We start from the raw sequence: 22170 nt of genomic DNA, 5'->3' as shown, positions 1-22170 counted from the left end.
TTTACTTTAATGTACATGTATTTTCTATGATTAATTTGACTCCAGGCGTGTTCTCCAATAATTTCCTTTTAGGCCTTATATATCAATATCTTATTTGAGATTCTAATTAATTGCATTGCTCTACTATAGGGGTTGGTAAACTCTGTAAAGGGCCAGATGATAAATATTTTAGGCTTTGTGAACCATATGGTCCCTTTTGCAACAAATGGAACCTGCTGCAATGTGAAAGCTGTCATAGACAATGTGTAAATAAATGGGCATGCCTGTGTTTCAATAAAACTCCATTCACAAAAGCAGGTGTAATCCAGATCTGGTCTGAGGGCCATACTTTGTCAACCACTGCTCTAACGGATAACACATCAAAACAAACACATATACATACATACACACATAAACACCATCCTGTCAAAGATAACATGAAAGCAATTTGGTCTCATTTTTATCTACATATTTTTATATTTTTTTCATATATCATAACTAACATTTTAACAGTGCCTATAACATACAACACTTATGTAAACATTTCTGCTTTTCCCAGTATCCCTGGGAAGTGGGTAGGTATCTACATATTTTTAGAAAGCTGATTTTAACTCTGAATGGAGATGTGACATTAATCATGCATATACATACCAAAAGGAATGTCAAAGTCTTCCAAAGGCTGGGAACCATGATGTTCTTGTTGCTCCTAAATGAATCCCCAAATGATCAAGTTATGATTAACTCAAAGACAGTCATTATTTTGAAAAAAAAAATTCAATAGCTATGAGAAATGTTGATTTTTTAGGTATAGTTTAAAATCCTTTAATTCTAGAAATATTTATTCTATCAAATTATTTACTCTATCAATGTAACTCCACAAAGATACTTATGAAATTCACAAGTCAAACAATAAAAAAGAGGATTACCAATTTAATGCAGTTACTAAATTACAATATGCAATTCTTTCCTGCAAGACTAGCTTTAACTCACAAATAATATCAAAACTGTTCATGGACTCAACATTTTACTAAATGCCTCTAGACATGTTCTTGAGGACTTACTGAAAAAAGGGTGCTAAGATTCAAGTAAACAAAACTATTTCTGTTTATTTAAACTCTTGTTGCAAATACAGGTAAATAGTCACCAAATTTAGAAGGAATGTTCGCAAAGATGTGATATAAAATATAGGTTGCATAACAAACCTATGTTTGGGAAATCTAGAGGCACCTAAAAGAGTTAGGTGAAACTATCATAGGAGAAACCCAAATAACATGATATGCATTAAGACGTCATAGAAAAAAGGAAGAGTGATTTCAAATATAAGTCACACAAGCAGATGCTCTAAACTACAGTTTTTGATTTACCAACAAGTTGCTTTTCACATTCACAACTGTTTGTCTACTGTTGCACAGAGGGATGCAGCAGAGATTTATGTGCTTAATGATGTTAAGGTTCTCCTAGTCACAATCAGAAGCTTCCAGCAATCAGACGACTAGATAAACCACAGACATTCTAATCTCTGCGTACATGCAGACCAGGGAAGAATGTATTATAGTTTTTCTATACCTTGGGCTTCATAACTACTTCTGAATCATTATCATTAATGATGAAATCCTCTGGTTGGAAAGTCACACTTGGTTTTCTCCTTAGTTTCTCTGATCTTTTTTCTTGCAGCTCTTTTTCAGCTCGTCGTCTTTGTCTATTAAAAACAATAGTGTAAAATATATTTTTACTATTTTAGTAACATCAGTTTTTCATTTGTATCATGCTATGCAGTGGGACAGTTATCAAAATTTTGTCAATAAATTATTTTCAGTGCCATTTAATTAAATTAGCAAGATATTCTGCTAGAATACAAGCAAATATAAGCAGAAGGCAGGGACCCATGAAAGTTATTTCTAGTTCCTCTACTACTGAACTGACTTTTCTGTGTTAGTCACTAGAGTCCCAGGTTAGAGTTACACCTTTTAGGTAATTTTCAAATTCTCTTTTCTGCAGATTCTAAGCTGGCCCCAGAAACCCTACTGGATACCTCTATTCACCTATCTGAAGAAGTTAGGCAAACTCAGTCACCTCAGCAAGGAGGAAATCCCAGCAAGGAGGAAGGAGAGCCCAAAAAGTTAAGGGGAAAACTTACTTTGAAGAGGGTTTACCTGGAAAAGATGGAAGGAAAGACCATTTCTGGAAAGAGAGCACTGGTAGTAGATTTTAGGGTCTGATAAATGTGAAATTTTTAAAGTATTTTCTAAACTAAGTAATAATCTACCAGTTAATACATGTTTTGAACATCCATTATGAGTAAAACATTATAAATGCTCTTCATTAGAAGTCACAGCCTTGCTTTTTACATGCGCATTTCTTAGTGCCCTGAAACAATTCACATCACTGCTTCCTGTAAGAGTCTGGAGGATATGGTAAGAAGAATAACAATAAACGTTACTTCAGTGTATTGGACAGTATATGGAAGATTTCATGGTATCAAATATTTGTGCTGCAAAAGATGACTGCTCATCTTGTTAGAGAAAAATGTAAAAAGAAACCTCTAGCCTATGAATGCCAGGAAAGAATTCCTTAATAAAATGTAAAAAATAATAGTATTTGTTTCTCACATTATAGGAATTTTTCTCATCACAAGATGTGTTCAAATGCATGACACTTGACAAGGAAACTGAATACGCATTTGTGTCAGGCTGGGAGGTTGAACCAGATAACTTCCATCTTATAACTATATTATTGTCACTAATAATAAACTTGCAGGTACATTTGCAGGTATATGCTCAAATAAAATTTCACTTAAAACTTGCCTTTTTTTACTGTCCTTTCCTTGTCTCAATTCAGATGATTCTATTTTGACTTGTAGAAGCTGGAGGTGTCCAGGACCGCCTTGTTCAAATAAATTATGCGTTAATTTTTGTTGCATTTGTTTAAATGCAATAAGGTTTTCAAGTGGAATAAGTTGTGGGTTTTGGTACTATAAGAAAAAAACAAAGCATGGTAATTTAAAATTACAAACCTCAATTAGGCAATATGTTAATAAAAAACTGAGAAACACATTGGTTTAAATTAAACTAAGACGTGCAAGAAATAGAACATATCAAAGAAAACAAACTGATTTGGACTGGTAAGACGAGTACGCAGATCTTAAAGTACAAATAATTTTAGAAATCATTTCCTGAAAATTTCAACTGGGCATTTTATTTCAGAAATTATGTTAAAAGTCCTCATCTTCTTTTTTTTTTTTTCATATTAAAAATCTTCCTTCTTAAAATTATAAATGAAGTTATATAACGTCTAGCTTTGATTTAAAATTCTTTGGAATAGGGAGGATGCACACGGGTGGAGATTATGGATGGAACAGATTAGCAATATGTTGATAACCACTGATGCTGGGTGATGGTAACTTGGGGGTTCATTATACTATTCTAATTAAAAATATTTCTTTAGAACCTTCCCAAAATGTCTACTTTTCCACTCCTTTAAAATCCTTTCTTTTTTGTTCATAATACGTTCAGAAGAAAGGAAGGCACGATAAGTACTTTTTCTAAGGAATGACCATTTCTTTTCCCAGCACCATTTTCAAATCTTAAAAGTGTACCAGAGGGCTTCCCTGGTGGCGCAGTGGTTGAGAATCTGCCTGCTGATGCAGGGGACATGGGTTCGAGCCCTGGTCTGGGAAGATCCCACATGCTGCGGAACAACTAGGCCCGTGAGCCACAACTACTGAGCCTGCGCATCTGGAGCCTGTGCTCCGCAACAGAGGCCGCAACAGTGAGAGGCCCGCGCACTGCAATGAAGAGTGGCCCCCACTTGCCGCAACTAGAGAAAGCCCTCGCACGGAGACGAAGACCCAACACAGCAAAAATAAATAAATAAATAAAATTAAAAAAAAAAAAAAAAAAAAAAAAGTGTACCAGAGAATGAATTACTCAAATACTCAACTATACTGACTTATAAAACTAGAACCTAAACAATCTTAATTTCATAAATCAAAGGTTACAACTTTAAAGATGATTTGGTGGGTTTATAAAGATTTAATCTTTGTGTTTAAAGTATTTTTAAAAGATACAATTTTTTAATATAATTAAATATAATTAGATATAATTAGATAATATAATTAGATATAATTTTTTAATAAGTAAAACTACTTACAGATCTGGGTCTAAATTTAACAATTTTAACCTGTAGTAGATTTGAAGGGAATCATATCACAATTGCTAGGAACCCCAAACAATGCTTTCTCTCTAGACAGACAGACAGATACTCATACACATACACACACACACACACACACACACACACACACACAAGAACACTGGTCATTTTATTTTACTTCTTATTTCTTCTCTGAGCAGAATCTCAGAAACATCTTTTTGAAAGAGTCTAGAAAACTCTGGTACTGATACACGAAAAAGACCTAAAACCTTTAAGGTACTCCATTATTATTTTAAACCAAATTTTATATGTTGTTTTCAATAAGAGAAGCATTATTTCTTTAAAAAGAAGTGTGTGGGCTTCCCTCGTGACGCAGTGGTTGAAAGTCTGCCTGCCGATGCAGGGGACACGGGTTCGTGCCCCGGTCCGGGAAGATCCCACATGCCACGGAGCGGCTGGGCCCGTGAGCCATGGCCGCTGGGCCTGCGCATCTGGAGCCTGTGCTCCGCAACGGGAGAGGCCACAACAGTGAGAGGCCCACGTACCGCAAAAAAAAAAAAAAAAAAAAAAAAAAGAAGTGTGTAAGAGCTTTTCACTGAGTGTATATTTATGGTATGGAAAAGGCAGGACTGTGCTTTTGTATCACTCTGCAAAAATCATTACCATATTTTCTTGGGATAGACATGAATGAAGTAGTGATAGTCTTGGGTATTTGCTTTCTTCTGCTACAGTTCTAATAGGTATTGATGGAACTGTAACTGATGCTCTTGAGGCAGAGGAAAATACAGAAGGAGGTTTAAGTTGCAGGTGCAATAATGGAAGTCCAAAAGAATTCTGAGGAGGTATCTCAAAGGGCCCTGGCTTAACATCAAACAGTTTTTCTGGTTTTATAAATGTTGCAGAGTCCTGCTGAGGTGTCAAGTTTTCTTGTCCAACATACTGATCCAAGTTCACATGCTTAGGAATTTCTGTAATTATTGTTTCTGCCCATTTCTTCTGCTCAACTGCTTTTTTTATGGCTTCAGTATTATACTGGCTCAAATTCAAATGGGACATTGAAGTAGTGTCCATTGCTCTCTTTGGCAAAGGAGGCTGGAAGAAATCAGATAATCCCCAAGCCACTCTTGGCTGTGGCAGAGGACTGAAGGGAACTTGAGAAACTCTTTCTGTATGGAAGGATAGGGGCTTAAATTCAGGCTTGGGCTGAAATTGAAGCAAAGGAAAACCATCACCAGGTCTGAAAGTTTTTGCAGTGGGGATAAGTTCAGGTGTCTTCAGAATGGCAGAAGACGTGGACAAAAGGTGGAGGTGAGTATTTCCAGCAGGGGCTGGAGACAATGAAGTGGTTGGTAAGCTCTGAGATGCTGGAGTTAGTCCTCTATTCTGGGTTTGGCCTTCTAATTGACAAAAAGGAACACTCCTATGTGGAACATTCTGGAAGAGAAAAAAATATTATGTAAGATTAAAATACATTACAAACTCCTACTTTTTAAATGATGTTCAATATGTTTTGGAGGAGGTGGAATATAATTACTAAATAAGTTACTTACTCAAATAACCAACAACTGAACTACTAGGACAACTTTAATGGTACTTTAAAATGCATTACCTGTAAATTTCCATTACTATTTTCATCAGATTGCACAATTCCTTTATGGCAGTGTGGGCTGTTCTTGCCAGGCTCTCTGGTGTACTCTCCCATGGGTTGTGGTTTAACGAAAAATCTCTCCTTCAGATTTCTACTGGTGTCTTCAATATCATTACTCCCTCTTGTGGGGTTTGATCCTTGGCTTCCCACCAAATGCACAGACTGAGACTGCTGTAGAAGTTGATGCATGTCCGGGAGGTTAGCAAAGGATGATCCTACTATTTGCATTAGGCTCATGAAGTTGATCTGTTGCAGCTAGGATAAAATAAAAATTAAAGAAACATCTTAAAATATAATGAAAAGAACCTAAAGAAGCAACAATAATTATCTGAGTATTCCAGAATAGTCATACTTCTGTCTTAGTAACTGCTGGAGCCATAAATGCTGAATAGGAAGCAGAGCTGGGAGAGATTTTAGAAAAAAAGGAAAAGAAGAATAGCTTCCTGTTTTCAAGGAGCTGTCAACTAGGAATATGAACTCCTAGTGAGACTTGGGACTATCTGTAAAGCAGTTTACATAAACATCCCTGGGACCATAAAGGAGTGGTCTGATGGAGTGGGTGAGGATAATTAAAGAATTCCTAAAATGGGTGTGTTGTGGCAGGGTTTTTCAGGAAAGAAAAAAAGCAGAGATTAGCAACAGGTGAAGAGAGAGGAGTTCCTGTGGAAGGGCTGACCGAGTGAAAGGCAAAGGTATGCACTGTGGCTGACAAACCTTGAATAACAAAATCACTTGAGGAGCATTTAAAAAGTCCCAATGGCCAGGTCACACCCTATACCAATAAAATCAGAGTATCTGGGGGATGTGAGCCAAGATTAGTATTTTTTAAGATGACTAGCTGATTTCAATGTACAGAAAAGCTTGGGAACCACTAGCATGTACACTGGCTTAGATGGAGCAGGAAATTTATAGCTAATGAGAAGGGAAGTTAGTACAGTGGTCCAAACTGTAGCATGCATCAGAGCCACCTGTAGGACTTCTAAAAGCACTCTTTGTTGAGCCCCATCCCCAGAGTTTGATTCCAGTAGGTCTGGGATGGCAGCCTGAGAATTTGTGTTCCTAATATCTAAGTGATGCTGATGCTAATTGTTCAGGGCCCACACTTTGAGAACCACTGGACTTGTGAGAGTATGGTGGGAAAAGAGGGGAGATAAAAGCTGTCCATGGGGGTCTTTCAAGCCCAACAGAGGAATTTGCACTTCTTAAAACAAGCCAATAAGGAAACACTGCGGGTTTTTTAAAAAAATGTAGGTCCCTTCAATTACAAAAGAAATATATGCTTATTACAGAAAAAAAAAGGATAAAAAAGAAAATAAAAATGATTCATAATCTTATTCCCAAAGATAACTAGTACTGACATTTTTTAGTGTGTATCCTTTCATTCTTCGTATTTTTATGCTTTTATTATTTATTTTTGGCTGCTTTGGGTCTCCGTTGCTGTGGGCTTTCTCTAGTTGCAGTGAGTGGGGGCTACTCCTCATTGCGCTGCGCATGCTTCTCACTGTGGTGTCTTCTCTTGTTGCGGAGCATGGGCTCTAGGCACATGGGCTTCAGTAGTTGTGGCACGTGGGCTCAGCAGTTGTGGCTCACGGGCTCTAGAGCACAGGCTCAGTAGTTGTGGCGCATGGTCTTAGTTGCTCTGCAGCATGCGGGATCTTCCCAGATCAGGGTTCGAACCCATGTCCCCTGCGTTGGCAGGCAGATTCCTAACCACTGCGCCACCAGGGAAGTTCCATTCTTTGTATTTTTAAAACATGACTGATATCATATAGTATACAAATTTGTGCCTGAAATTTACTGAAGATTTTAAAGCAGGAAAATAAGAGTATTAAAACAATATCTGGGGAAAAATGTCTCAGAAATGCATATATGAGACAATGGAAGTATGAAGTTCTAAGAACCTAAGGTTGGCTACTGCTATAGAAATAGCAAGTAACTGTACTGACATACAATGTGGGCAAAGGAGTCAAGAGGGCATAGTAAAACACTGGATATGCATAGTGAAAGAAAGTAAAGATGACTCTCTAAGACAGTGATTCTTAATCTCCAGAATTATCCGGAGAATTTGTTAAATATACAGGGCAGTGACCAGCAAAGTCCCTAGGTAATCCAAAAAACAAGTTTGACAAATGCTTCTAAAACTTTAAGCAGGTAAAATAGGTCATGCTAGTAAATAGAAAAGGGAAAGAAGAGACTCAGAAGAATAAGAATAAAATCAGTTTCAAAAAATTCCATGGCAAAAAAAAAAAAAAAAAGTTCCATGGCACAGTGGGACATGCTGAAAAAGTATTCCCATCAGGACCCATAGTTCAAAGATTTTTTTTTTTTTAGTATAAACATCCCAGCAACAGCACATGGGGAGCTGTCACGGAGGGCATAGGTCTCTACTGGAGGAGGGGTGTGAGCAGGGCATGAGGAGGGGTATGGGCATGCTAGGAGGATGGGAACAGTCCTGGCTGCCCCACCGTGGGATGTGTGAGGGTCTCTGGCCAGGCCACAGCCCACATGGGAAGACACCAATCAGTCACGAAGTCATGGGAACGCCACACAAGCCTGGCTGTGGGCCCAGGCACCACACAGGCGCATTCACTGTTAAACTATACAGGATAAGGCTGTACATGATTTAATTACAAAAGAGTCATATTTATAAAAATCTGTACACATATTTGAAAAACTCACAAAATTAGTGCCCAGAATTATCCATATAAAAATGGTATACTGGGGCTTCCCTGGTGGCACAGTGATTGAGAGTCCGCCTGCCGATGCAGAGGACACGGGTTCGTGCCCCGGTCCGGGAAGATCCCACATGCCGCGGAGCGCGGCTGGGCCCGTGAGCCATGGCCGCTGAGCCTGCGCGTCCAGAGCCTGTGCTCCGCAATGGGGAGGCCACAACAGTGAGAGGCCCGTGTAACGCAAAAAAAAAAGGTATACTGCATCACATAAAAGGATATGAGGGCTTCCAGGGTGGCACAGTGGTTAAGAATCTGCCTGCCAGTGCAGGGGACATGGGTTCACACCCTGGTCCATGAAGATGCCACATGCCGCAGAGCAACTAAGCCCGTGAGCCACAACCACTGAGCCTGCACTCTAGAGACCACCAGCCACAACCACTGAGCCTGCGTGCCACAGCTACTGAAGCCCATGTGCCTAGAGCCCATGCTCCGCAACAAGAGAAGCCACTGTAATGAGAAGCCCACGCACTACAACGAAGAGTAGCCCCTGCTCGCCACAATGAGAGAAAACCCACGCACAGCAACTAAGACCCAATGCAGCACAAAATAAAATAAATAAATAAAAAAGAAAATTGTACGATTAAAAGCAAAAAGGATATGAAAGTGAATGTAGAACACATGAAGAGAAGAGAAGATCTGAGGGAAATTAATGTTTAAGGAATAAAACAGAAAAGGGAAATATTTAAAAATTGTTAGTAGACAGAGGAAAGGATAACCAGGTGAGAAAAAGGTGATGGAAGGCAAAGTGAACAATACTTTAAAATGCAGCTGACAATTTCAAACCAAGCCAACATTGGGTTTGGGGATGATAAATGTGATGTGACAGGCTGTGTTAGAAAATAAACTTTGCGCACCTTTGAGCAGGGGCCGCTGGTCTGGTTTGATTATCCCCCACCTCACTTTTGTGAGCAGCTCTGCATCCCCAAGAGCTCAGTAAAAAAAAGTCACCATGGGAAGTAGGGAACTCAGCCTAGACTCTAGTCCCTAGAGTTAGGACTTCTGAATAACAAAGCAAGAGTGCCCAAAGCAGAAAAGCCCTGCAATTTAATTTTAACTTGTCCGTCTCTGGAAGTTTGTTCATATTTTAAAACCTTACATATATATCATGTGTAGACTTACTTGTTTATATGAAGATGTGCTTACCTGAACTAATTTAAACATTTCATCTTGGAGCATTTCCCTAACAGAATCGGAATAATGTGATAACTGAGCCCTGGGTTCATTTCTCTGGGCTGGCTGAGCTGTTGGCCCAGGTGTTTGTGAAGCAACAGTGACTCTATTTGATACCAAAGGTGGAGCTGAGGAAGATTTATCTTTACATGCAGAGATCCGTGCACTATGTGGAAGCATATAAATAAAAAACACACATTAATCAAGAAAGAAACAAATTAGATGTCTATGAGCTGAGTATTTTGATCCTACTTTTTAATTCTACTTTAAAAGCTTTCTGGAGGTTTTCAGGAAATTTAAACTCTAAAGCCGATCTCACTCTATCCCTCAGCCCCCAGACACATTTGTCATCAGCACAGTTATTCATCCAAATGCTATAATTAAGGGACATGTAATGTCTAGTCAGCCATGGTCCCCTCCCTATGGTGTTACAACCCAGGACAGTTCTCACGCTCATTTTACTTGCCTGGTTCCTACAGGCATCTGAGTTTGAGACCTGTGCAATCACTCTGATTAGGTGTACAGAGTATGTAATTTGCCTTAGGAATATATTTCTTGGACTAAATTTAATGACCCAGAATGGATTTAAGAAAACTGTGGAAAGTATGGGTTAAAAAAATGTTTAATTCTAACATGGATAGAGCAAACTCCTGTCGTTCTTCATTAAATGTGAAATAACAATATTGTGAACATTTCATTTCCAAACAGAGAGTTGATATTAATAATTAAACCCTAACAAAAATGCTTATTTAGAAATAAAAGTTAAAAATCAAAGTAAGTTTTGTTTTATAAAATGATTGTTTGAGGATGATTCCTTAAAACATAGAAGGGACTCAATGTTGTACAAGCAAATCAATTTTATAACCTAAATTAGGGAACAGGCACTATCACGTCGAAATAAACTGATCATTGTCTCTATAAAGAAAATAACACATTAAACTGTGTTTATATTTATTTGGATTTACATTCATTCCCTTTCAGCAATAACATTTGCCTTTTATCAAGCATCTCACAACCTTAATAACAAAACTATATTTGGGAAATCCATAAAAAACAGGCGTTACAACTGACTTGCCTATTTTAAGACAACTTTATTGGCCTTTGCTTTCAACAAGTAACAAGGAGATAAATTCTAATACTGGAGAATTTTTTTAAAGCAAATTTGTGCTATATCATTATCCTATTTCAACACGATTTGTAAACACTAAACACACTGTTCAACTTCTGTAAAATAAATACAGAAGGCAACTGGATGGCTCTTTTCTATGAGAGAATTAGAAGCATTTCATATGCTATTAGAGATCTGCTAGAGGCTGAAAATGAGCAAGAACTACATCTTTCAATAATATATCCACTACTTCTTTTTTCCAGAAAAGACTTGTTCTTAAATAGTTCCTGCATGTCTTTAAAACACAACTGTTAGAGGAAAATCTTTTAGTCTCTTAGCTTTTGGTCAAGATGTTAATAATTACTTCAAAATGGTACAGTAGGCATCATTTCATTCTCTTATCTATTTGTAATTATATCAATATGGTACAGTATGCAAAAATTCTCACCTAGAAACTTCTGAACTTGTATCTACACCAAATGAATGAGGAGTGATGTGTTCTGGATCTATAAAGCCTTCGATCATACTATAATTAAAGATTAATAATCAATTAGGAAGCAAGATATTCTTCGCGTTACCTAAGGTCCAGGTGATCTAATGCTCCACAATCTAAGAGTCTAAACATCCTCTAATCTTCTGTAATGCTTAGCTCATAATTACAATCTATTTACATCTGTCTCTATAGCAATAGTAACAGATTCAAACAAAAGCAAAGAATATGTCTGGATGGCTTTAATATACGACTTGAACACTATTAAATGCTTGGCAACAGAAATAATATAATCTAAAATGAGCGGAAATGAAGTTAGCTGGGACCTCAAATTTTACCTAGGAAGAAGCAGACACTTTGCTCAGGAACACTACAGAGACCATTATCACATCTGAAACTGTAATGACTAGTTTTTTATTAATAGAAATATCTATATTACTTGTAAAGGCACAGGACATTAAACATATTTTTTTGTTAATTATCCACAGAAGACCCCAACAAAAAAGAAGAGAAAGAAAATCTAATTATGTTGCCTCTCTTATCTGAGGTAATTCTAAAACATCAAAAATTCTAAAAATTAAGAAATCATGCCCACACTGCAACAAATGAAAACTGCCTGCAGCTATCCTTGAAGCAATAATAAGCTAGCGGGCTTCCCTGGTGGCACAGTGGTTGAGAGTCCGCCTGACGATGCAGGGGACACGGGTTTGTGCCCCGGTCCGGGAAGATCCCACATGCCGCGGAGCGGCTGGGCCCGTGAGCCATGGCCGCTGAGCCTGCGCGTCCGGAGCCTGTGCTCCGCAACAGGAGAGGCCACAACAGTGAGAGGCCCGCGTACCACACACACAAAAAATAATAATAATAAGCTAGCAAGCAGAGTATGGGTCCATCAAAGCCCTATGGACGGTGTGCAGTAATCATACCATAACACTGACTCATAATGATTCATAATGATATATGACTCATAATGATTCTTTACTTGACCCATGAAAAGTGGAATTAGTATGGAAAGGGAGTACCCTAATTAGCAGCTGAATAACTCTGGTATATTCACAGCTATATTTTACTTTAAGGTTGACAGTGACAGGAGAACAAAAAGCATTTTAGACATCATTATTTATTTCACTCTACCAAGATTTAGAAGTATAGAATTTACTAAAAATCATCACTACCATTACTATTAAATTGAGGTTACAATTTCACTAGGAACACAGTATCACCATAAAATATATAGTCAATGATGAGGAAAACAAAAAACCCTCTTCATCAAGTGAATCCCAGATGAGCTTTGAAAGCTTTCCATACTTTTTCCCCCTTACCCTTTCTGTTCAGTTGATTTTTCCTCCATACATGTCTCTAACAGTTCTTCCCTTGGACACTGAACCTCTCCTGTGGAATGCTGTTAAAATTAATAGTACCCAAAAAGAAAATAGGTGAAACAAACAGGTATTACTGTCTTAGGTATCTCGAGTTTCACGTTAGCCATTCGCCTGGAATAAAAACAGTCTAAAAGCAAGTGCGAAACCAAACATTAAAATGTACTCCCAGTCCTGCTCTGACTAGACCTTTATACTGTGATGCCTTTGGCCCATCACCCTGAGCCACTGAGCATATTAAACTACAAAGACAAATGATGTCACTAGAAATCATTTACAATGTATTTGTAAATTAAATTACACACACATCACTACATAAGTAAGTACAACTGACCTTTGAACAACACTGGTCTGAACTAAGGGGGTGCACTTATATGCAGATTTTTTCAGTAAATACACTACACCATCTGGGGTTGGTTGAATCCGCGCCAGGTCCTGGAACCAATCCTCCGTGAATACTAAGGGATGAATGGATGAGGATTTTTGACTGCATGGGGGTCAAAGCCCCTAACTGCCATGTTGTTCAAGGGCCAACTGTACGCTGTGAAAACTAGAATATCAGAAAAAAAAAAACCATCCTTCTTAAAGGAATTGTTTCAATAATTAGAGATGTCTGTGTTCTACCTGGAAATCCAGAGTATAGGGTTTTGAGAAAAGAAGTAATACATAAAAGTGCATGTATGTGTAAAAACTGCACACTACTGCTGAATTATACATTCTGAATATGGAACACTTGCATCACTCTTGATTAAATTAATTTACTACAGCAGTTTATGAAATTAACATTTCATTGCCTGAAATTATTAGACATCTAACTAATTATAGAATTTCAGTGAAAGAAAAATGCTGCATGGCTACACTCTACAACCCACAGTACCCTTTTAAGAGAGAATAGCCTTGGTTGGATATATTGAATAAAACACTATAGTGTTACCATAGCATAATTTAAGTAACTTTATCCACTACTTATAGACTTACTTCTTCTAAATGCTGTGGTAAAGTCTGCATCTGCATGTAAGACGCAATACTGGGACTTTTAACAATTCCAACAGATTCTTTGGCATCCTCTACACGGAAACAAGAAGGAAGAGAAAACTGACCTTTTGAAAAATAATCAATTTTCTTTTTAGAATGTTCAGAATTATTATAGGAAACAAATATAATAGCAGAAACATTTTCTATCCTCCTTACAAAAATATCTTTAAACACCTAGAGACAACCCCTCTTCATCAAGTGAATCACAGGTGAGCCTTGAGAGGCCTCATATCAGTGTGTATAACTCCATATAAAGCTCTGAGAGTTTCTGTTTTAAAGAAGACTGCCAAGGAAAGGTTCATAGAATTGGTTCACAGCAATGAGGAGACCCATAATAATTACACAGCAAGGCAAAAGGCCTCAAAATTGTATATTCAGGTTATAAGTTAATATGCTTAACGTTTCATAAATATTAACTACTCTTTAAATACTCGGCTTTAGGCTATTATAAACATACCAATTTAGATGTAAGACTAAGTTATCTCAGATAATCATTCACCAATATCAAATTAGTAAGGTCAAACAAAAAGATTAGCTAAATGAACTGACCTTCATAGTCTGATGGGTATATATCCATTTCCTCCTGTGCAAATGTTTCTACTTCTAAAAGATCCTCCTCAATATCTACAAATACTTTTTCAGTATCATCAGTGACAGAAATAATTTCATCATTGGTTCCTTTTATTTTGGGATTTTTTACTTCAGTTGGCATTCTACTGACAAAAATTAAGCAGCTAAAATTATAACTCATTCTTGGGAACAAAGAGCTTGCTTTCAATTGATTCAGTTTATTGAGAAAGAACAAACTAAGCTTTCGTATTTATAAAGTTTGTTTTTTAACCATGTATGGCAAATACCAGAAGCTTAACAAAAGGTTGTTCAATAAGTAATTGAATGTCCCGTTTTTATTTACTCAAAGGATTAGAATAATTTTGACTTTTCTAAATTTGCCATTCTCACAAAGGAATCTTCCTGCTACCAAGGCTTCAGCTTTAGTATTCAAAGATACATTACTTGTAGTATTACTAAATATGTAAAAATGGATGAGATGATTAGTTCAACTTCCTCGGACACAGAAAATCAATGAACATAATAAAGGGATCTCTTAGGATGAATTAGCTCCTCTCTTACAAGATATAAGCTAGACCAACACGTAAAGAAACAAAATTTGTAATGAATTGTTAAAGTACTTCAGAAAGCACTTGCTTACTGCTTCTCTAGTTCAAAGAAATGCTCATTTCTTTAACCTTCAAGGGTTCAATTCTCCTTTAAGCCCAAACACCATCAAACGAGGTATTTGAAAAGGAACGTATAATCAGCAACTTACTTCAAGATACTTTGACAAGATTCATTCTGATCATTTCTTTCCTCACTCCCACCTTGAGTGGATACTGCAACAGAACAACCAGCATCTGTTTTATAATCATTCTCTATATTGGGTCCATTCTGAGGCTCAGGGTAATTATTCTCTAGCACCTAAAACAAACCATTTATAGTACTTAATATTCATTACTGAATCCCTTACTTTTCATTATATTTTTAGATTATTAATACTTTCTACAGAACTTCTCCTGATTAAGTCTCTTATTCATTTACCAAGTATTTACTGCATTTCTAATACTCAATATTTGATGCTGAAGCAATGACTGTCTTTATTCCACCTAGAAAAAATAAGCTTGACTACCTAAAGAGTATTCAAAAGAAATCAGCCTTACAAACTTGAAAGGTATATCACCAGTGTTTTCAGGCCACAGAACAATAGCAATAAAAATGTAAAGTTGCTTTCATTTCACTCTCTTTACAGTTATAAAGACATTTAGTAATTATTTCAAAATGACAGAGTAGGCAAAAATATATGCAGCTAAAAATACAAGGGATGTATCTCTTTTGTTTTACTTAGAAATTTAGGTATGCATCACCTAGAAACACTTAAAAATTTCCATGACAACAAATATCACAGTATCTTCTAAACTACCTTACAATAACAGAAACTGATCTCAAAAAAAGGAAAAAAAACACACAAAAAGAAAACATAAAACAACAAAATTTCTTCAACCCAGAATAAACTAGTTTAAAATGAAGGCAATTCAAAATAGAACAAATGAAGAATTAAAAAGTATGGAGGGGTGTTGACCAAGATGGCAACACAGGAGGCTCCTGAATTCTCCTCCTCTCACAGACACACTGAATGTACAACTACACACAGAAAATTACCACTGAAAGAAATCCAGAAATTCACTGAGTGACGCCTACACATCAGGGGAATAAGAAAACACATGTTGAAACAGGCAGTTAAGGCTGAAACACAATCTGACCATAAACCCCAACCCTGGAACAGTGCCCTACAAGAAGGAGGGAACTTCTAACTTCCAGCTTCTAAAAAGCAAAGGGTTTCGACCCTACATTTAGTGCCCAGACTTTTAAGCCTCCTACTTGAGAATCAGGCCCCCAAAACACCTAGCTCTGAGAGCCAAAGAATCTTGTATCCATGAAACCCACAAGACTATAGCAAACAAAGATGCAGTTATTAACAAGTGTGTGAGCACTCCACTGCAGCTATCCCCACAGGGCTTAGCACAGAGGGGCAGGCAAAAACAGCCATCTCCCAGTCTTCCCCTGGAATAAGTCCATCTGCATACTTTGTAAGCTGCTGCCTGGGGATCCCGTGCCTGGCTCCAGCCCTCCCCAGACACCAGGGAAGCCAAAGGACACCTCCTCTATCTTCTCTCTCTAGCCTGCTCCAAGTCACCAGTATCTCCCTAGAAGGAGCCTGTACACGCATATGTTGCCCCAGTTTTTGCAGCTGCTGACTGAGGGGGAGGTCCCTGGACCACCTGCCTCTGATAGCCAGTACGGCTTGTATTCACAAGTCCTACAGGACTGTAGCAAACAAAGAAGCAGTTCTTAATGGGTGCAGGAATACCCACAATGGCTATACACATGGGCCCAGACCACAGGGAGCAGGCAAAAATACCCATCTCCCAGTTACTCCCCAAGAAGGGCTTAACTACATACTTTGCCACATGCTGTCTGAGGGTCTGGCTTCCAATCAGCCTGCATCTGGTGCTAAATGTGATCTACCCCTCTGGGACACTGACAGGTCTTCGCATAACCTCAATTACTAGGAATCATGAAGAACAAAGGAGGCTTAGATAATCACAAAGGTTTCAGAGACAACCAAAAGCTCAAGCCAGGCTAACTGATGAGGTTCATCTCCTACATAAGACCACTCTGTTCAGACTGGGCGATGTGGCCATTTTATCTAATGCTCAGAAACCAACAAAGAGACTCCAAGAAAATAAAGAAACAGAGGAATATGTTCCAAACAAATGAATAAGATAAATCTCCAGAAACAGATCTTAAAGAAAGAGATAAGTGATTTACCTGATAGAGATCTAAAATAACAATCACTGAGATGAGGCCAACAATGCATGAACAAAGTGACACTTTCAAGGAAGAGACAGAAAATACAAAAAAAGTACAAAACGTAAATTAGAACTGAAGAACACAATAGCTGAACTGAAAAAGTCACTGAAGGGATTCAGTAACAGACTAAATCAAGCAGAAAAAAGGACCAGAGAACTCAAAAATAGGGCAGTGGAATCAAAGAAGCAAGAAGGAAGAAGAATAAAAGAGTGCAGATAACTTAAGAGACCAATATATGCATTACAGAGGTTCCAGAAAGAAAGAAAGGGGCAAAAAGCTTATTCAAAGAAATAATGGCTGAAAACTACTCAAACCTGGGGAAATAAACAGACATCAGATCCAGAAAGCCCAGAGAGTTCAAAAATAACATAAATCCTAAGAGACCTACACCAAGAGACAAGGGTTAAAAACAAGGAGAGAATTTTTTTTTTTTTTTTTTTTTTTTAAGGAGAGAATCTTAAAAGCAGCAAAAGAAAAACAATTTGTTACATATAGAGGAACCCCTATAATGTTATCAGTAGATTTTTCAGCAGAAATTCTGTAGTCCAGAAGGGAATGGCATAATATATTAAAAGTGCCGAAAGAAAAAAACTGCCAACCAAGAATACTCTACCCAGCAAAGTTGTCCTTCAAAATTGAAGGGAAGATAGTTTTCCAGACAAGCAAATGCTGAAGGAGTTCATGACCACTAAACCAGCCTTACAAGAAAAGTTAAAAAGAGTTCTTCAAGGTGAAACAAATAGATGCTAATTAGTAGCAGAAAAACATACGAAAGTATAAAACTCATTGGTAAAGGTAAATATATAGTTAAATTCAGAATATTCTAGTGTTGTAATGGTGGTGGGTTAAACACTCATAACTCTACTATGAAGAATAAATCACAAAAGTATTAAAGATAACTATAACTACAATAATTTATTAATGGATACCCAATGTAAAAAGATATAAATTGTTACATCAAAAATATAAAATGCAGGGAGGGCTTCCCTGGTGGCGCAGTGGTTGGGAGTCTGCCTGCCGATGCAGGGGACACGGGTTCGTGCCCCGGTCTGGGAAGATCCCACATGCCGCGGAGCGGCTGGGCCCGTGAGCCATGGCCGCTGAGCCTGCGCGTCCGGAGCCTGTCCTCCGCAACGGGAGAGGCCACAACAGTGAGAGGCCCGCGTAACGCATAAAAAAAAAAAAAAAAAAAAAAAAAATGCAGGGAGAGGGGTAGTGTAATAAATATGCAGAGCTTTTGTATGCATTCGAAGTTAAGTTATCAGCTTAAAACAGACTATTACAAATATAACTTGTTTCAGTATAAGCCTCAAGGTAACCACAAAGCAAAAGCCTATAGTAAACAAGCAAACAAAAAACCCACAAAAGATTTTTTAAAAGGAATCCAAGCATACCTCTACAGAAAATATTCAAATCTCAAAGAATAGAGCAAAAGAGGAAGAGGGAGTTCCCTGGTGGCCTAGTGGTTAGGATTTGCATTGTCACTGCTGTGGCCTGGGTTCAATCTTTGGTTGGGAAAGAAACTGAGATCCTGTAAGCCATGCGGCATGGCCAAAAACAAACAAACAAAAAAACAGCAAGAGAGGAAGAAAAGAACAAAGGAAGTACAAAACAACCAGAAAATAATTAACAAAATGGCAGTATTAAGCCCATACATATCCATACATATCTATAATTGATTTACAGGTAAATGGACTAAATTCTCCAATCAGAAGACATGGAGTAGTTGAACAGATTAAAAAAAAGACCCAACTGTATACTGCCTACAAGAGACTCTTCAGCTTTAAAGACACACGCATACTGAAAGTGAGGAGATGGAAAAGTATTCCATGCAAGCAGAAACCAAAGGAAAACAGGGGTAGCTATATTTAGACAAAACGAACTTTAAGCCAAAGACTATAACAAAGAAGCTCATTATATAATGATAAAGGGGCCAATTCATCAAGAATATATAACATCAATTAATATTTATGCAGCCAACACAGAAGCCAACACAAAAATTAACTCAAAATGGATTAAAGACTTGAAAGTAAGACCTGAAACTATAAAGCTTCTAGAAGAAAAGACAGTCAGTTAAAGCTCCTTGATGATGATTTTTTGGATTTGACACCAAAAGCAAAGGAAACAAAAGCAAATTTGAATTATACCTCAATAAAACTGAAAAAAAAAAAAAGAACAAATTTAGGTACTATTGGAATTCTCCAAATATTAAAAAAAAGTCCATGTCCCAACTACTTTACCATATAGAAATTTGTTTTCCAAGAAATTCACCTCCATCTTTTTCTGGAGTACAACAGCAAGTACTCAATCAAAAGATATTTATGAAAAAAATACTTGCCTTGCAAACAGGTTAAAAGAGCAGCCTTTTACTTGCCACTGGGTAGAGAAAAGAAAGAATAGGCCGGGCTTCCCTGGTGGCGCAGTGGTTCAGAGTCTGCTGATGCAGGGGACACGGGTTTGTGCCCCGGTCTGGGAGGATCCCACATGCCGCGGAGCGGCTGGGCCCATGAGCCATGGCCGCTGAGCCTGCGCGTCCGGAGCCTGTGCTCCGCAACGGGAGAGGCCACAACAGTGAGAGGCCCGCGTACCGCAAAAAAAAAAAAAAGAAAGAATAGCCCATAAGCATTAATTTCTCTACTGATACCCATCTGCCTTTCTAGGTTTGGTCCTCCAACCTCATCTGCCAGATAGTATAAGAAAAGATGATCCCCTAATACGTACAATGAGATATCAGTAATAAAAACTGGACAGCTGCCTAGTTCTTCCTCATCTGAACAAAACCCTAAAACTTTAAAAAGAAATAACAGAAATGTAATACCACTTGTAATATCACTTAAAATTATCTCCTTTTTCTTCCTCATTTTTTTTTTTTTTTTTTTTTTAATTTTGGCCACGCCATGCAGCTTGCAGGATATATCAGTTTCCCGACCAGGGATTGAACCCGGGCCACAGCAGTGAAAGCACCAAATCCTAACCACTAGACCACCAGAGAACTCTCTCTTTTTCCTTTTTATAAACACACATGAAACCTCAAAACCTCACAGCCTCTGTGAAAGCACTTTAACCCTAATTTATCATTTTTAAGAATTAAAGGAACCACTTTAAAAAATTAGGTGATACAGGTTATAATCAGCATTGTCATTAACTTTGTTACTTAGTGATTATTATATAAGGAAATATAAATATAGCTTTAATCTAAAATGAGAATTCTCATTTGTATGTAATTAACAATTCAAGTATTTACCTTAATAATGGCATTTTTTGCCTTATATGTAGCAAAATAGGGTTGTTTCAAAAGCCACAATGATGTTAGAATGGCAGCTGTAGAGGTCTTTACACGAATGACGGGACTGTACTCACAGGATGACGCAGTGAGACTAAAATCCCAGAGCAGTCTTCTATCAGACCATCTTATCATCCATTCCAACAGCCTTCTTATATTGCCAAATGTGTTATTTAGTGCTAGAGGAAGATCTTCTCGAGGGTTAATATCATTGCGTTGAATTGCTTTGAAAATACATCTTCTAGTTTCAACAGACTTGGGAGTGCAAAAACTATGGTTTGACCATCTCTGTATTAAAGTTTTCTCTGTGTTGTCATCTTGTATTCTGTAAACTGACTTCTGTTTTAAACCAAACAACCCACTCTTCCCTTCATTTTTACTGACTTCATTCAAAGGGTTCTCTAAAAAAGGCCTGATCCCTTGATTAACCAGTACAGAAGCTGAAAGTGTCTGGTTTTCTGACTTTTCATACTCATACAACTCAGGAGCAACAACAAAGCAAGAGCCAGCTCTAAATACATTCTGGCTTTTGGTTTTGCCCTGACGTCGTTTTAATGTTGTATGTACATCAAAAAGTAAAGAATTAAGTTCATGTTCTCTAAGATGTCCAGAAAAGCTAGTTAGAAATGGAATGCCAGCATCCTTGGAACCAAGTAGGTCTCTTTCAAGAACATAACTCAAGAAGAGTTCAAGGAATTTAATATATTCATCATCGTCACGTTCAAATTCCCAAACACCTATTACAGGAAGTGCATTCTGTAACAACTTTTCATGATCTTCTTTTCTTTTAGGGTTTTCCTTCCGATTACATATTTTCTTTTTTCCGTTGGGCTCACCACTCAATGTTAATTCCATGTGATTTGGGGCATTTCTATAGCAAAATAAAATTTAAAAAGACAAAATTAAGATCATTTAATCACTAAAAATGATCTTAGCATTGACAATAAAAATTCTCTCCGCTGGTTAAGTCATACCTCTTGTTTTTTGATGCCTTGATAACCTATCTTTCAAATAAGGGGCAAAGATCTCTAAGTATTCACTCGAGCTGAACATTCTGAGTCCAAAAAATATAACAGATTAATATCAAAAGGGAAATTTTATGTTAAAAAAGATTAAAATGTGTTCACAGAAATTTCACTATTAAAAAAAACATGACTTTTTCTGGGGAAAAAAAAAAAGGTCCTCTAACAGGTCAGAATTTAGAAATACTATACAAAGTCAATAAAAAATCACAAGCCACCAATACACATCACAGTTTACAGTTTTCTGTTTCTCTCTTGCATCTACCCCTTTCAGCTTCCCTGTATGATATGCAAGAAGCAGGACTGCCCTCAGGATTCTTTACCACACAAAAGTTGGGTATTTTTCTAAACACTTTCTGCTGCTATTAACCTGTTGGGCAGGCACCTAACTACCAGCCATAATTACTTTTAAATCTGTTTCCTTTCAACATGGTTCTTAGGGCAGAACACAGATCCCTAGTTCCCTCAATAAAAGAAAGCTTCCAGTTAGGCACCTGGGCTGAAGCCGCCATGTCTCTTCCTATTAAGAATACAAAATAAGCAGTCTCCAAGGTATTCCTGTGCTAACACTGAATTTGTTTGGTGAAACAAGCACATCATTTATGATACTACCAGATACAGTTTAAGCAGATGTTTGAAGCAGATGATATTATTTCACTTAAGCAAGATTATGGTTGATTATATAGTCTTTCAGTCATGAGAAGGATGAACTGCATTGTAGATACTGAATTATAAAGAAAAAAATCTGC

At 37.5% G+C, this 22170-nt stretch overlaps 1 protein-coding gene across 1 annotated transcript in view; it reads right to left on the bottom strand.

Annotated features, from left to right (window-relative positions):
• The window catches only part of CPLANE1 (ciliogenesis and planar polarity effector 1), a 137651-nt gene that overhangs the window by 72635 nt on the left and 42846 nt on the right, over nt 1-22170 (bottom strand). The window contains 12 exon segments of the mRNA XM_032626907.1: nt 631-685; nt 1546-1678; nt 2784-2950; nt 4795-5565; nt 5741-6034; nt 9655-9847; nt 11238-11315; nt 12599-12678; nt 13634-13722; nt 14240-14406; nt 15018-15166; nt 20361-21270. Coding sequence (XP_032482798.1) covers nt 631-685; nt 1546-1678; nt 2784-2950; nt 4795-5565; nt 5741-6034; nt 9655-9847; nt 11238-11315; nt 12599-12678; nt 13634-13722; nt 14240-14406; nt 15018-15166; nt 20361-21270 — 3086 coding nt within the window.

This window comes from Phocoena sinus, chromosome 3, assembly GCF_008692025.1.
Source record: "Phocoena sinus isolate mPhoSin1 chromosome 3, mPhoSin1.pri, whole genome shotgun sequence".
NCBI classification, from domain to species: Eukaryota; Metazoa; Chordata; class Mammalia; order Artiodactyla; family Phocoenidae; genus Phocoena; species Phocoena sinus.
Note: the sequence above shows the minus strand (reverse complement) of the source record. Positions and strands in the feature narration are given on the sequence as shown.